The sequence below is a fragment of the Limulus polyphemus genome, unplaced genomic scaffold (genome assembly GCF_000517525.1).
Source record: "Limulus polyphemus unplaced genomic scaffold, Limulus_polyphemus-2.1.2 Scaffold2019, whole genome shotgun sequence".
Taxonomy (NCBI): Eukaryota; Metazoa; Arthropoda; class Merostomata; order Xiphosura; family Limulidae; genus Limulus; species Limulus polyphemus.
In genome coordinates, this window is record NW_013667629.1 from 153,397 (window position 1) to 165,702 (window position 12,306).

General features: G+C 31.9%; 1 protein-coding gene across 1 annotated transcript in view; it reads right to left on the reverse strand.

Annotated features, from left to right (window-relative positions):
- Positions 1 to 12,306, reverse strand: part of LOC106465683 (clathrin heavy chain 1-like) — a 43,548-nt gene that overhangs the window by 8,823 nt on the left and 22,419 nt on the right. Inside the window, exons 15-25 of the mRNA XM_013925920.2 lie at positions 11,341 to 11,521; positions 9,605 to 9,675; positions 8,886 to 9,104; positions 7,716 to 7,981; positions 7,005 to 7,385; positions 6,099 to 6,282; positions 5,594 to 5,786; positions 4,115 to 4,272; positions 3,391 to 3,555; positions 2,360 to 2,516; positions 1,379 to 1,497 (exon numbers count right to left, since the gene is read on the reverse strand). Coding sequence (XP_013781374.1) covers positions 1,379 to 1,497; positions 2,360 to 2,516; positions 3,391 to 3,555; positions 4,115 to 4,272; positions 5,594 to 5,786; positions 6,099 to 6,282; positions 7,005 to 7,385; positions 7,716 to 7,981; positions 8,886 to 9,104; positions 9,605 to 9,675; positions 11,341 to 11,521 — 2,094 coding nt within the window. The remainder of the gene's footprint in view (positions 1 to 1,378; positions 1,498 to 2,359; positions 2,517 to 3,390; positions 3,556 to 4,114; positions 4,273 to 5,593; positions 5,787 to 6,098; positions 6,283 to 7,004; positions 7,386 to 7,715; positions 7,982 to 8,885; positions 9,105 to 9,604; positions 9,676 to 11,340; positions 11,522 to 12,306) is intronic.

A 12,306-nucleotide genomic window follows, 5' to 3' on the forward strand; every position in this document is an offset into this window, starting at 1 on the left:
CTAGAAGTGACTTATTAACAAAGTATCACAACTGTTATAGTTACTACTGTTCTTCACTGTCATTGATTATATATGACACTTCCTAGAAGTGACTTATTAACAAAGTATCACAACTGTTGTAATTACTCACTACTGTTCTTCACTATCAATGATTATACATGTATTACCTGACCCACATTTGTTCAGAGTCTCAAACAAATTAGAAACATACTATACATAATTATAAGTAAGAATATAAAACTTGAACCTCCTATCTTCTCGATTTGCTGAGATAGCAAGAAATTTGTCAAACTCACCAGAGAACCCCCTCCCATCTTTCAACACAATTATTTCATCCTTATACGGCTGACTGAAAGAGTAGACTATACTCTACATAAGGCATATTACAGTTTTCTTTTTGAATAGTTAGCTTTCAATTCACTTAACTCTTAGCAGCTAAAGGAATTTTTTAAACCTATTTATAGTTCACTTAGAAAGCCAGTTACATTATATTAGTATTGGGACATTCTATGCTATTGACTAATATATTCTGTGTGTTCTAAAAATGCATAATTTAAAGCTACATGAATTTATATTTTTCAACAACCAACAAAGTTATGACTACAAATGCAGAGATCAAACAGCTAATGGGCCTCCTGCTACAATATATTGCTTTTCATGGTGAGATAAGCTGTTTCTCCAGTATAAAGTTCAGTAGGAAAATTAAAAGAAAACATGACACTGTGAAGATAAGTAATGTGAAACTCTCAAGATAATTATACTTTCAAAGAAAGAGGTATTGTTAATTCTATTTCAAATTTTTTAACTTTTCACTTTACCTCGATTATTTTGCTACAGTCAGTGTTAGGATAGAGAAAAAAATATAAAGTTTTACTGAAAAAAAACAAAAAAACTTTGTTATTCATGTAACAGTTTGTAGAGATCGTGAAAATGAAATATTAGAACTTTAAAATTAAATGAAGTATTTTTATTTTTAACATGAAAATCACCTTTCACTCGGACCGACTCAGTGAACACTTCACGAATCATAGTTTTAAAAAAAACTTATTCATGAAGATTAAATTAATTTCTTATCTTTAAAGAATGTGTGATTTCCAAATGTATGCTCTCTGACCCTGTTAAAAGGCTAAAAATTACCGTTACTTGAATTTAAACAACAAGAAATGCCATGTGAAATAATTCATATGATATAAATAAAAAAAAAGAAGCTTTATGGTATCAGGTCACATAAGCAAGTTAAAAGAAACCCAAAAAGGGGTTGTTGTCAGGGCTATCTTTAATGTACAATGTCACCTGAAACACTGATGTTTTTTGTTCCAAGTCTTCTATACTGGAAGAAAACCGAACAGTTTTTTTTTATGAGAAAATAAAAACTTACCTTTGGAATGTTTACTCGAGACCAGAAAAGTTCCAAGTGTTCTCTCATCTTAGAAGGTTTGAACTTTGAGTACAGAATGGCCAATTCTGTGAACATTCCCATGTGAGCCCTCTCTAGACCTGTAGCCAAGAAAATCTTGTATTTCAAACAAAGCATATAAGTAAAACACTTGAAACAGTATACATCTAGTCCAATACACTACTGACAAAATGTACCTCCGAAGCAGGTTGCACAAAACAAGTGTGATATTTACAAGAACGCATTAGTTTTTTTATAAAGAATACTGCCAAAATTAGAACACCAAGATCACATTTAAGCATCGCACATAAAATGTGGATGAAAATTATTATAAAATCCATTAAATCCTCATTCTATAACACACAAATAATCTAAATAAGATAATTATGTATTTATGTATGCATTTGAGCACTGGGTTTGCAGCTTTATTTTAAAACTGGAACTTTAAGGATTAGTTTGTACACCACACCTACTTTATAATATTATACTCCAAAAATGATTTTCAATCAAACCAAAAACAACCGTTATCACCTGTTCTTATGCTTGCATTTATAATCATCTCAAGCTTTGTTCCAAGTTTATTCAACTGTAGGGGAAAGTTGTTAGATTAATAAAAAAAAACAACAACATCTCCCTTAAAATTGTGGGATTTACAGAATTATGTGAAGATAATCAGGCACTAATACACACAACTGTGACATAGCAAAAATACAGAATTTTAGTGTCCTTCCCTTCCTTATAATGAAATAGCATCAGTAATAGATATCAAGAAAGTTAGGTTCAGAAAAAGGTGATGTATCTTTGAAAAATTAAAGTTAATTTTGTAGAAATTACTTGCCATATTTTTTATATTCTACAAAAGTTATGTACAATGACCATAGTTATGAAATCGGATATTTCACAATGAAATGGGTTTAAACCTCTAAAATGCTGCAGTAATAAGCTCATAATGGCGTCACAAACCTAAGGCAGCCTCTAGAAGACTGATCAATTCTTCAAAGTAACCTCTGTCTTGATAGTAGTTGATGAGATCTTCCAGTTCATCAGCGTGGACCACTATGTGAAGCCCACACATCTGAGCTAGCCGGAACTCTTCGTTATTCACACATGCAAAACACACCTAGGACACAAAAAATTAACCATCAACTTAGCTGTATTACATATATAAATTATTTTTGACTTGTCATAAAATTAAACCACATTTGAAAATGATTAACTGCCATGAAAAAAATTTCACCAGCAGTACAAGTTAAAATATTGCCAATCTTCGAGATAATAAATGTGGTTTAAAGTTTCTTGTGTAATTCTAAAGTCATTTCAAACGTTATCTTCCCATTCAGGGAAACTTATAAGCAATTGTTACACTAATAAGAAAACTTAAAAAGTCATTTATAACAGTTGTAAAGTAAAATATACAGTTTAACAAGTGTACAAAAAAAAAACTTTCAACATTAGAGTGTGGGTTAAGTTCTTAGAACAAAAACTACAAATGTACATAACATCCCCTAACTGAAATTAACAAACAAGAAGCGATTTTTACAAACAATGCGAATTTTCTGTAATATTGGAATTATCTTAAATTTAATGCTAAAATGATTTTGAATTACAGACCAAAAAAAACTTCATTGTTAACTGGAATGCATGGTCTACAAGTTATGCAAGGTTAGAAATGAAACAACATAGAAATATGAACTCTGAGGTGCTGACCACTGACCTTTGAAGTACACTTGATTATACAAAACAGTCAAATGCTTAGAAAAAAAGTCTGAAAAATAAATAAAATAACTACCCATGAAAAGGTATTTGGAATTTCATTTATCTATTAAAGTATCATTCCTACATCGTTTGGTGAAAATATAATAGACTGGAGAAATAAACAAGTGCTTATAAAATAATGAAAAACACTTCAAGTAGTCATGTACTTTTCCTAATTTTATTGTACGAGTTTATCCTTAAGTCAGCTAATAAGGTTTGATACCAGCTCTCAGTGTTACCTCTTTCCAAGTACGTGTAGAATTTGCTTTGCGAGCACTGTCTACGGCACCCTGGAATTCTTTTAAGTGAACCAACGTAATGGCTAGTCTAGCAAAGTTGGACACATTATTGTACAGCAGCTTGGCAGGTTCGTAGAGGCCATCATCAAAACACCGATCTCCAATCTGAAGCCAAAACACTCAGCTGTTATAACATACATTTTAAATCAACTACATTAGATAAACACTCCACTCTAAAGCCTCATGTTTGAAGTTCATAAGTTACTTCTAAGAGCATAGAAAACGAATTAAAATAAAGGAATATCTTGAGTATGAACACATTTGTAATGATCTGATTTTTTTTATGTACAGCAGACTAAAAAGCTTGCCACATTTCACGTAGATACCTGTAGTAAATCTAGAACCATATTTAACATTCCGTCTCCAATAAAGGGTTGATCTGTTAGAGAAACATTAATTAGAGCATCATCAACTGGACTAAGGACACGAGTTTAGTGAAATGACACAGCTATACCACTGTATATTTAGCTATATTACGTTCTTAGCTGTATTGGACAACTGATTAAAATTGTTCATTAGAAACAGCAAAAAATGATATTGAATTACACTTTGGTCACTAACTTTTCTATATCATATGTAGAAGATCTCCCATTCAAATATAAACAAAAACAAACAAGCTGATTTTGTTAAACACTATGTTGAATATGGCATAAACTAAAACTACCTTCTGGATATCGGCATGGTTTGGCCCCGAAATAAATTCTTCTAAGTCTGAAAGACGGTTTGTTTTGGCATAGGCATAGATCAATTCTGACTCTACGTACGACTCCCTTGCTTTCTTCCTAGCCATCTGAAGAAATCTAACCAAGTCTTCCCAGTTTTCTAAAAAAAAAAAGAGAAAAAAGTTTATAAAATTTATGAAAACTAATAAAAGGTAGAGAAATATTGATTAAAACAGTTTTAAGAGATGTTTCCAAGAAAACTAAACATTACGTTATAACGTTCTAAAAAAAAATTAAAAAAAATTTTTTTTTCCAAACCATAGCTTCTTTGAAAAAAAATATATATATTTTTTGTTTCAATTTTAAAACATTATTTTTAATTATTTATTGCAAAGAATGAAAACTTTAAATCTTAATGTTACTCACTAGAGACAAAGTCTAAATAACAACACATTTATTATTTGTATATTTGTATTTCTTCTGATTACAACGGAGGTAACTGGAAAAGTTATGGTGCGTGCATGTCAGGTGTAATTTTAAATCTTATGCAATTATCTTTAAATTTCTATCAGTTTCTAGGGAGTATTTTTTATTATCTTGAAAGCGCAGATAGCCCTCGTGTAGCTTTGCGCGAAATTCAAAACAAACAAACTATCTTGACAGATGTATGTTAACGAAAAAGACAAAACAGTACTTACCACCTTACAAGTTTGTGTAAAATTGAAGAACTATCTGGTTATTTCAGTTATAGGGTTTTTATTCATTTATATCAAGACTTCTTGAACCTACATGTTTTTCTAACATCATGGTTATTTCAGTAAATACTTACTTACTTAAATATAGTTCTTTCATAGTTAACATGGATTTTTACACAGAATTTACAAAAGAAAGTTCCTCAACTCTTGGATCCCGCTACGCACGATTAAACTTTCGTTTTCCCGGTAATGAAATGTTCCCGCAGTGGAAACTGCAACAGTCTTACATCTTGCAAGTCACGAGATTCATAATGGCTAACATGAAACATATACATACAAACCTGATTCTATTAACCAAACTGTTATGTTTAATTTCTTTACACTAAACCAATTGTTTCACGGACAATTTTTTTATTGAAACTGAAACTTCAGCACTTTTACATGTCCGTGACTTACACGTTTCTGCAAGGTTCCTAGTACTGAAACTTTCAAGGGCTCATTTTCCATGACTTTTCACGATTTTAAAGATCTGTGCAAACCCTGACCAATGATATTAATGGTCACTGAATTTCATTCTTAAATGATTTTGCTAGTTGAAAAGTCCCAACAGGACTTTATATAAAGGGTTAAACACAAACGTATCATATTCTACATGGATTACACTATATTCTGTTCACACGGAGGATATACCACTTGATTAGAGTTGCTTAATATTCTAATGGATTTAAGTAATAAGATTCTTTAATACAAGAACAGTTTATTAAAGATTTGGAGAAAGTGATATACCTGTTTTGTGAGCAGTCTGGACAACATCCATGTAGGAAGAAGGATCTCCAGCTTTGATGAAAGAATCGATGGCCTCCTTCACAAGTCCCTGATCTAACTGTGCTTTAGCTAATTGACTCCAAACTGCAGGCTCGTTACATCGTTCGGCAAATTCATAGGCTCTGTCGAGGTTTTGGATGTGCTCAATAAGTACCTGGAATATGACACATGAAAACAGTTTCTCAAAAATACATTTATTTATAACAATGTTCTCGTACAGTGTTAACATGATAATTATGAGTAAGTTTTCAGATACGTAAACTTTAAATAAATCTCAGCTTATATCTCTATATTTTATTTATTTTAATGCAAGATCTACTTAAATTGTAGCACTATTATTTTTAAGTAAACATGGTTTAATCATTATCAAAGCTTAAAAACTGAGAAATTTTCATGATTAAACTCTTTAATTTGTTGATTTCTCTTCCAGTAATGAATACAAAAGTAATACTTAAAGTGTCTGTACCTGTATGGCAGAAGTGTTCACGTCAAATTTCTTGAATATGGCGAAAGCTTCTTCAAACAGTTCACTTCCGATGGCAATATTTGCAATGTCAGGAGCATCGTAATTATCAAGCCGATTGATGTACTCCATGACACGAGTTCGATCGGCTTTGATTGCTGTGAGGATCAGAAGATTCTGGAGGTTTCTGAAATTTAGTTGATTGAATGTAAATAACACGGAAGTAAGTAAAAGACAAAATACCATAAAAACCTCTTCAGTTAAATCAGGTCTCTCTTTAAATGTGTAACACTATTAAACCATAAGCATTAACACATAATACTGTTCTGTAAACACAAAAAGAACAAATATTTCATAAAATTATAAAACTCAGGTCACTTTCACTTATCTCTTGTGTAAATTATAAATTCCGGCTGTCAGTTCAGTACAATTAGTAAATCTTAAACTACCTTTTCAGTTTAAAACTAAAACTTCTGGTGTAGATTTTGTTTCATACAAATTATGCTTGATTGACACTAACTAGCTTCCTAATTACATTTAAAACTTTGGTTTCCTTTTCACTGTGGTGGTATAAAGTAAACATAAAGCAAGTCAGTTAATATTGATGAAGAACTTGCACACTATGATCAACTCAAAACTGCAGATGTAAATATTTCAATTCTCATCAACTATTGTTAGGTAACAAAGAAAAATTTATCCAAAAACGTTTTTTTTTTACATATGGTTTATAATTGGAGATTGATGTAGTTTCGCTTATATCTATTCTTAAGGCCACCTATTAGTTACTAGTGAATTTAGTACCAAAATGTTTTTCACCTTGTGGTAAAAGAAATTGTAATACAAAACACACCTGGTTCACTTTTTTATCAACTACTTTTTTAACATGTACAAAGCCTCTGTCTAACATACCTGTGGTCACTGAATGCCGAGTTTTCTAAAACAATCTTTTCCAACAGTTCAATGAGTTCATTTGGTAAGTCTGCAGTCATGAATGCCTTTACAGTAACAGAAATGTCCTCAGGATCCTGGGTTTCAGATAAGGCTGTTTGTACAACTTGGTCAATAAGCTGGCGACGAAATGGATTGGTGTCATTTAGAACTTCGGCCCACAGCTCCTGGTCTTTACGTCTCACCAAGTAACGAGCTTCACTCTTAAACAAGGAATTCTCGTTACAAACTTTGATGAGCTCGCGATCACACTCTCCTCGTTCATATGCAATACAAGCCAGATGAGGGTCACGTTTTTCACAGTATTTACCCACTACCCGGCTATCGTAGTACTGATTCTCTCTACGGAATTTAAAACGAAAGAAGAAAGCATCAGTACAGCACACAACTCTTAATTTTAAAATTTAGTAAGTTATATTTTTTTGTATAATCTGAAGAAAATTTTTTCAGAGACAAGCCTTTCTGTAAAAAAAATTTAAACTGGTTCAGAGAGATTTAAAATGTTACTATACTCCTCGGTTTATAATTATATAAAACTAGAGAACCTTTGCAAGCATTTGGACCTAATTTATTAAATTCTAATATTAGGTAGTTAGTATAATTTTGTCAACTTGGTCACTATTAGTGCAAGTCCAGTGTGATAGGTTAATTATCATGAAATTTCTGACTCACTTTAGGAATCTTTCAGGATTGTTGTTCGAGTCAATATAAATTTTAGCCATGGCATTATGAGTTGCAGATTCAATGATACCCTCGTGTATTCTCATTTCCAGCCAAGGCAACAACAGCTTGAGTCGATTCCGTTTCTCTACTTCTTCTACCAGTTCATCGGTGGAGAACTGACCCTTCACATTCATGATGAGCGACTTAATGACATCTTCTGAACAGTCAACATCTAACAATCCTCCCACTACTACAGGGAGTCTGGATGGGTTGACCTAGTAAAGTCAACATAACTCAATCTCATTAATTAGATATAAAAAAATATCAGTGGAAGCATAATGTTATCAAACCAGAGATTTTAAAAAAATTATATTTATGTAATAAGTAATAATACCCCCAATCCTACAGATAAATCAAATTAATAAGATAAATGTTGTCGTTTTTTTAAATTCTTACTTGAAAAGAGCACTAGCCTCAAATTACTTTGAATGTTTTAAAACTAGAGCCAGAGAACAATCTTCACAAAAGTAAAAATTATATATTTCAAATTCTAGTGACATTGACCTTCACTCAGTAACCTAAACTTTCAGAACACTGAACTGAGAACATCAAGGTCTTACAATCATGTTCTACAAATGTAAAAAAATTTTAAATGGATTTTCCAGAATCAAAATGTCTAACTTTGAAGTTCTGAATGGTATCACATGAAAATATTATAACTTTTTCAGTATTTTGTGTTTTTTAACATTACAAAAGTTAGTTCATGTTTAGGGTTACCAGATATCGAGAGCGAAAAATATTTTTTCTGCATCTCATTGAGACAGAAAAAATAAAGCTAAAAAATGGAACGAGTTTCACTGAGACATCTGGTAACCCTATTATTGTTTGGTCATATTATCAATAAGTTACCACAGATACAAACAAAATTATATATATATGTTAAGCTACTTGTGAAGCATCTGTATATAAAATTTTGATCTCTAAATTTTTTTCTCTTTACACTTTGCCACCTTTTTTTAATTCTTTACAAAATTGCAAGAAAATTTGTTTTGCGTAAGAAGAATAACAAAAAAACTCAATAATTATTAGTTCTCACAAACTTGAAACATTATATAAAGCCATAAAAATACTATACAGATTTGACTCAAAGTGGTACTAAAATGATAAACTACAAAGTACCTTTGCAACATAAATTTCAATGTACTTCTGGAGGTTGTTGCGATACAGGTATAACACAAGATCGTGGACAAAGTCAAAACGGTCACAGACAATGATGAGTGGCAGTTGGTCGGTAAGCTTGGCTTCCTTTAAGAAGTTCTTCACACGATCAGGATTGTAACAGTTACTTTCTCTACAAATTCTTTCCACCTCTTTAATCTGTCCAGTCTTACATGCAGCCTGGAATATTTCAAAATACATAACTTCAACAAGTAGTAGTGTGTAGAGTTCAAAGGTTAAAGATCCCAAAGATTCTGGTGATCTTGTATGCAAGAATGTATGTATATCTATACACACACACTATGTTACAATAAAGCTTTATTTTACAAGCATGCTTATTTGCTTACCATAAATTATCATCACACTGCCATTTCCACCCCCCACACCTTTTTATTTGTGAATGAAACTTTAGACCTGGTTAAGTACACTACATGTTATGACATTTCCATGGTGTCATTATCACCCCCCACCCCATGCACACATTTTCTTAAGCTCTTCTAAAATTATGTTAATGAAACTTGAGACCTGGTTAAGTAATGTGTGAAACTTCCACAAAGAAACTGAACTGTGTCCCATGTTTTGTTCACATATTTTTGAAAAGGTTAAGAAAAAATTGTGTGGGTGGGGGGTGGGGAGATGCAGTAATGTCAGTCATTGGCGACTTACTTGAATATACTCACCTGAATATATTTAAAGTGGACTTCCGGATCTTGACTGAAGTTTACGATGGATCCAAGGAAGTAGAAGAGACCTATATATATTAACAAGATATTACATTTTAAAGAGATGCAACATGCAACTTTAAACAATGAAACACAACCAAGAACTAAAGAAACACTAATGTTAAGGCTAATCAGTAGCAGTTCATGTAAAGATACTAAAACAACTTAAAACGAAAGTGGCAAAGCGGTGCTGATTAACAGACCAGATAGAATGACTGATTACTGGATGGATTGTTGAAGGGCTAATAGCACTCAACAGTTGGGCCATAGCAACATGCTGGTTAAATATTAGCTTAACCTTTTAAAACACATTTTTGTAAACAAATTATGCACAAAATCAAACCTAAGTCTTTGTGATTAGTATCATAAAAGTCACATAAAAAAGTACCATTAAAACAGCCATAAACCCCAATAATTACAGTCGGAATCCCCTCTGTAGTTTACACTAAAAAACAGTGTTTTCATCCTACTTTTTTGGCCATTTTGTTACACAGAGTACCGTAATAAGCAAAAATATAAAACTACACAATATGCGAGCTCCCCTGGTGTTGAAGAGTATAGAAACACATTGGTAAATTGACGATTAATGTGTTCTTTGTATCACAATATTTATAACATAAATCAAAACAAGCACTCTCTCATTTTGCTTACTATGAATCGCAACTGACTATCCTGATGGAAAAAAATCTGAACTGATTTTGAAGTACAAGAATTAAGAGTTTTGGTGTTATTCATGTTAAGTATCAAAAGGCCTGAAAGTATCTTGAACACTTGTTTTAATGTAGTAGTGTTGTTCAAATCTAATATTTCATACGTTAGGTTTCCAGCTACAGTTTCGGCAACAAATACCGTAACATGAAGCATTCACTTTATGGGGAAAGTTTTATAACCGAGATAACGGGATTAGTGAAGCAATAGTATAAGTAAAAAAAACAACAACTACAACACGGATTTATTATCTACAATCAAATACAACAAAATATGCTTACATGTACCATCTGGAACTTTGTAGTTGACAAAATATTTGCTACATAATTGAGGGGGAGGAGGAGAATGAGAAGTAACACAAACAACAGTTTTAAATAAAACCATAATTAGGGGGACCAGATTTTACAAAGCGTAAACATCCAATTATGGATTTCTGTACTCACATAATAACAAAGAACACCAAAAAACTGATTAATCAACTCCCAACTGTCAAAACATACAAACAACTACATCATGTTGTTGTTATCTACTACACCCTAGGATTAAGCTCTTTAATCAATGACTATATCTAACTTTTACAAACTTAAAGACTGGAAAAGCATTTAATATTAAGAAGTAAGTACCACTTGTAAAGCCAGACAAGTGTTTGTCAAAACAACAGTTGTTGAGACACAAGTAGAGAAAGCTGGAAATCTATTAAGCTGTCTGTGCTCTGCCTAACTTGGGTATTGAAATACAGTTTTTAGCATTATAAGGTTTTTTTTATATTTAGCTATCTAGCTTATGTGTGAATAAGCAATGTTTGTTTGTTTGTTTCTTTAGCCATATCTATAAGAATGATCAATTAGTTAAAAGTAATCGATTAATGAGTCCAATGATTAATCAATCAGAAAATTTCACTAATTGTCCAGTTATACTGATGACAAAAATGAATGCCTACATGTAAGAAATAGTAAAAAAAAATTACAAAGATTATAACTAGAAACCTTCATAGCTCTTGAACGATTCAAAAAGATCAATGAGGGCAGTGGTGGACAGCTGCTCGTGGTATTTTGTCGCCACCTGTACGGAAATTTGCAGGTTCTGTCGAATGTTATGAGTAAGCATGGCCTTCAGACATTCAAGAGAGTCTTCTACAGACAGCGAGCCAAAATAATTCACCAGCCACTAAATTAAATACAAAAGAACAATATATATAAATGCAGATAAATATATATGAAAACAAGACATGGCACAAAAAATATCAAAAACCTATATAGTCACTAGTGGTGTATAACTGTACATTAACTTCCAAGTAGCATTGAATACAGTTCGTCTCTTCAGTTATACAACAACGGGTGAGAATCTACTGTGCTAAAACAAATGAACACATTTGAAGTTATCAGAGGGCTTGGTTCAGGTGCTTGAACCCATAATGTCCCGAACCGAACCATACATTTAATGGCTGCAGCCAAAAATAGGAAGGTGGTTGCCCAGTAATAAAATCAAATAAAGAATAAACAATCCAGACACAGATAAGCCTAAATAGTTCAGAATACTAATAACAGCAAAATATTGTATAAGATATGAAAGGTGAACATAAACCCTTTTAATTTACTTATTCTCTTTATTTTCACTTCATCGTTTTGCGGTTGCCGACAACTTTCACCCACTTACACACGATGTTATTAACTTCTCATTTTGCAATTGCATATTTATTATTATTATTACTATATACAGACACACACACAAACACAATAACTTTTTAATGTAACTCCATTACAACTTGGAAATTAATAAAAGTAAAATGGTTTTGAAATCAAGAATCACTCGTATAAGAATTTTTTTTCTCTCCCAATTTAATATTCTTTTATTAACCTCCCTCTTCTCTTAAACAACAATTTTAAATGTCAGAGGACAGGATAACTATAATTATTTTAAACCCATCAAAAAAGTTTTGTTTGTTTGTTTCT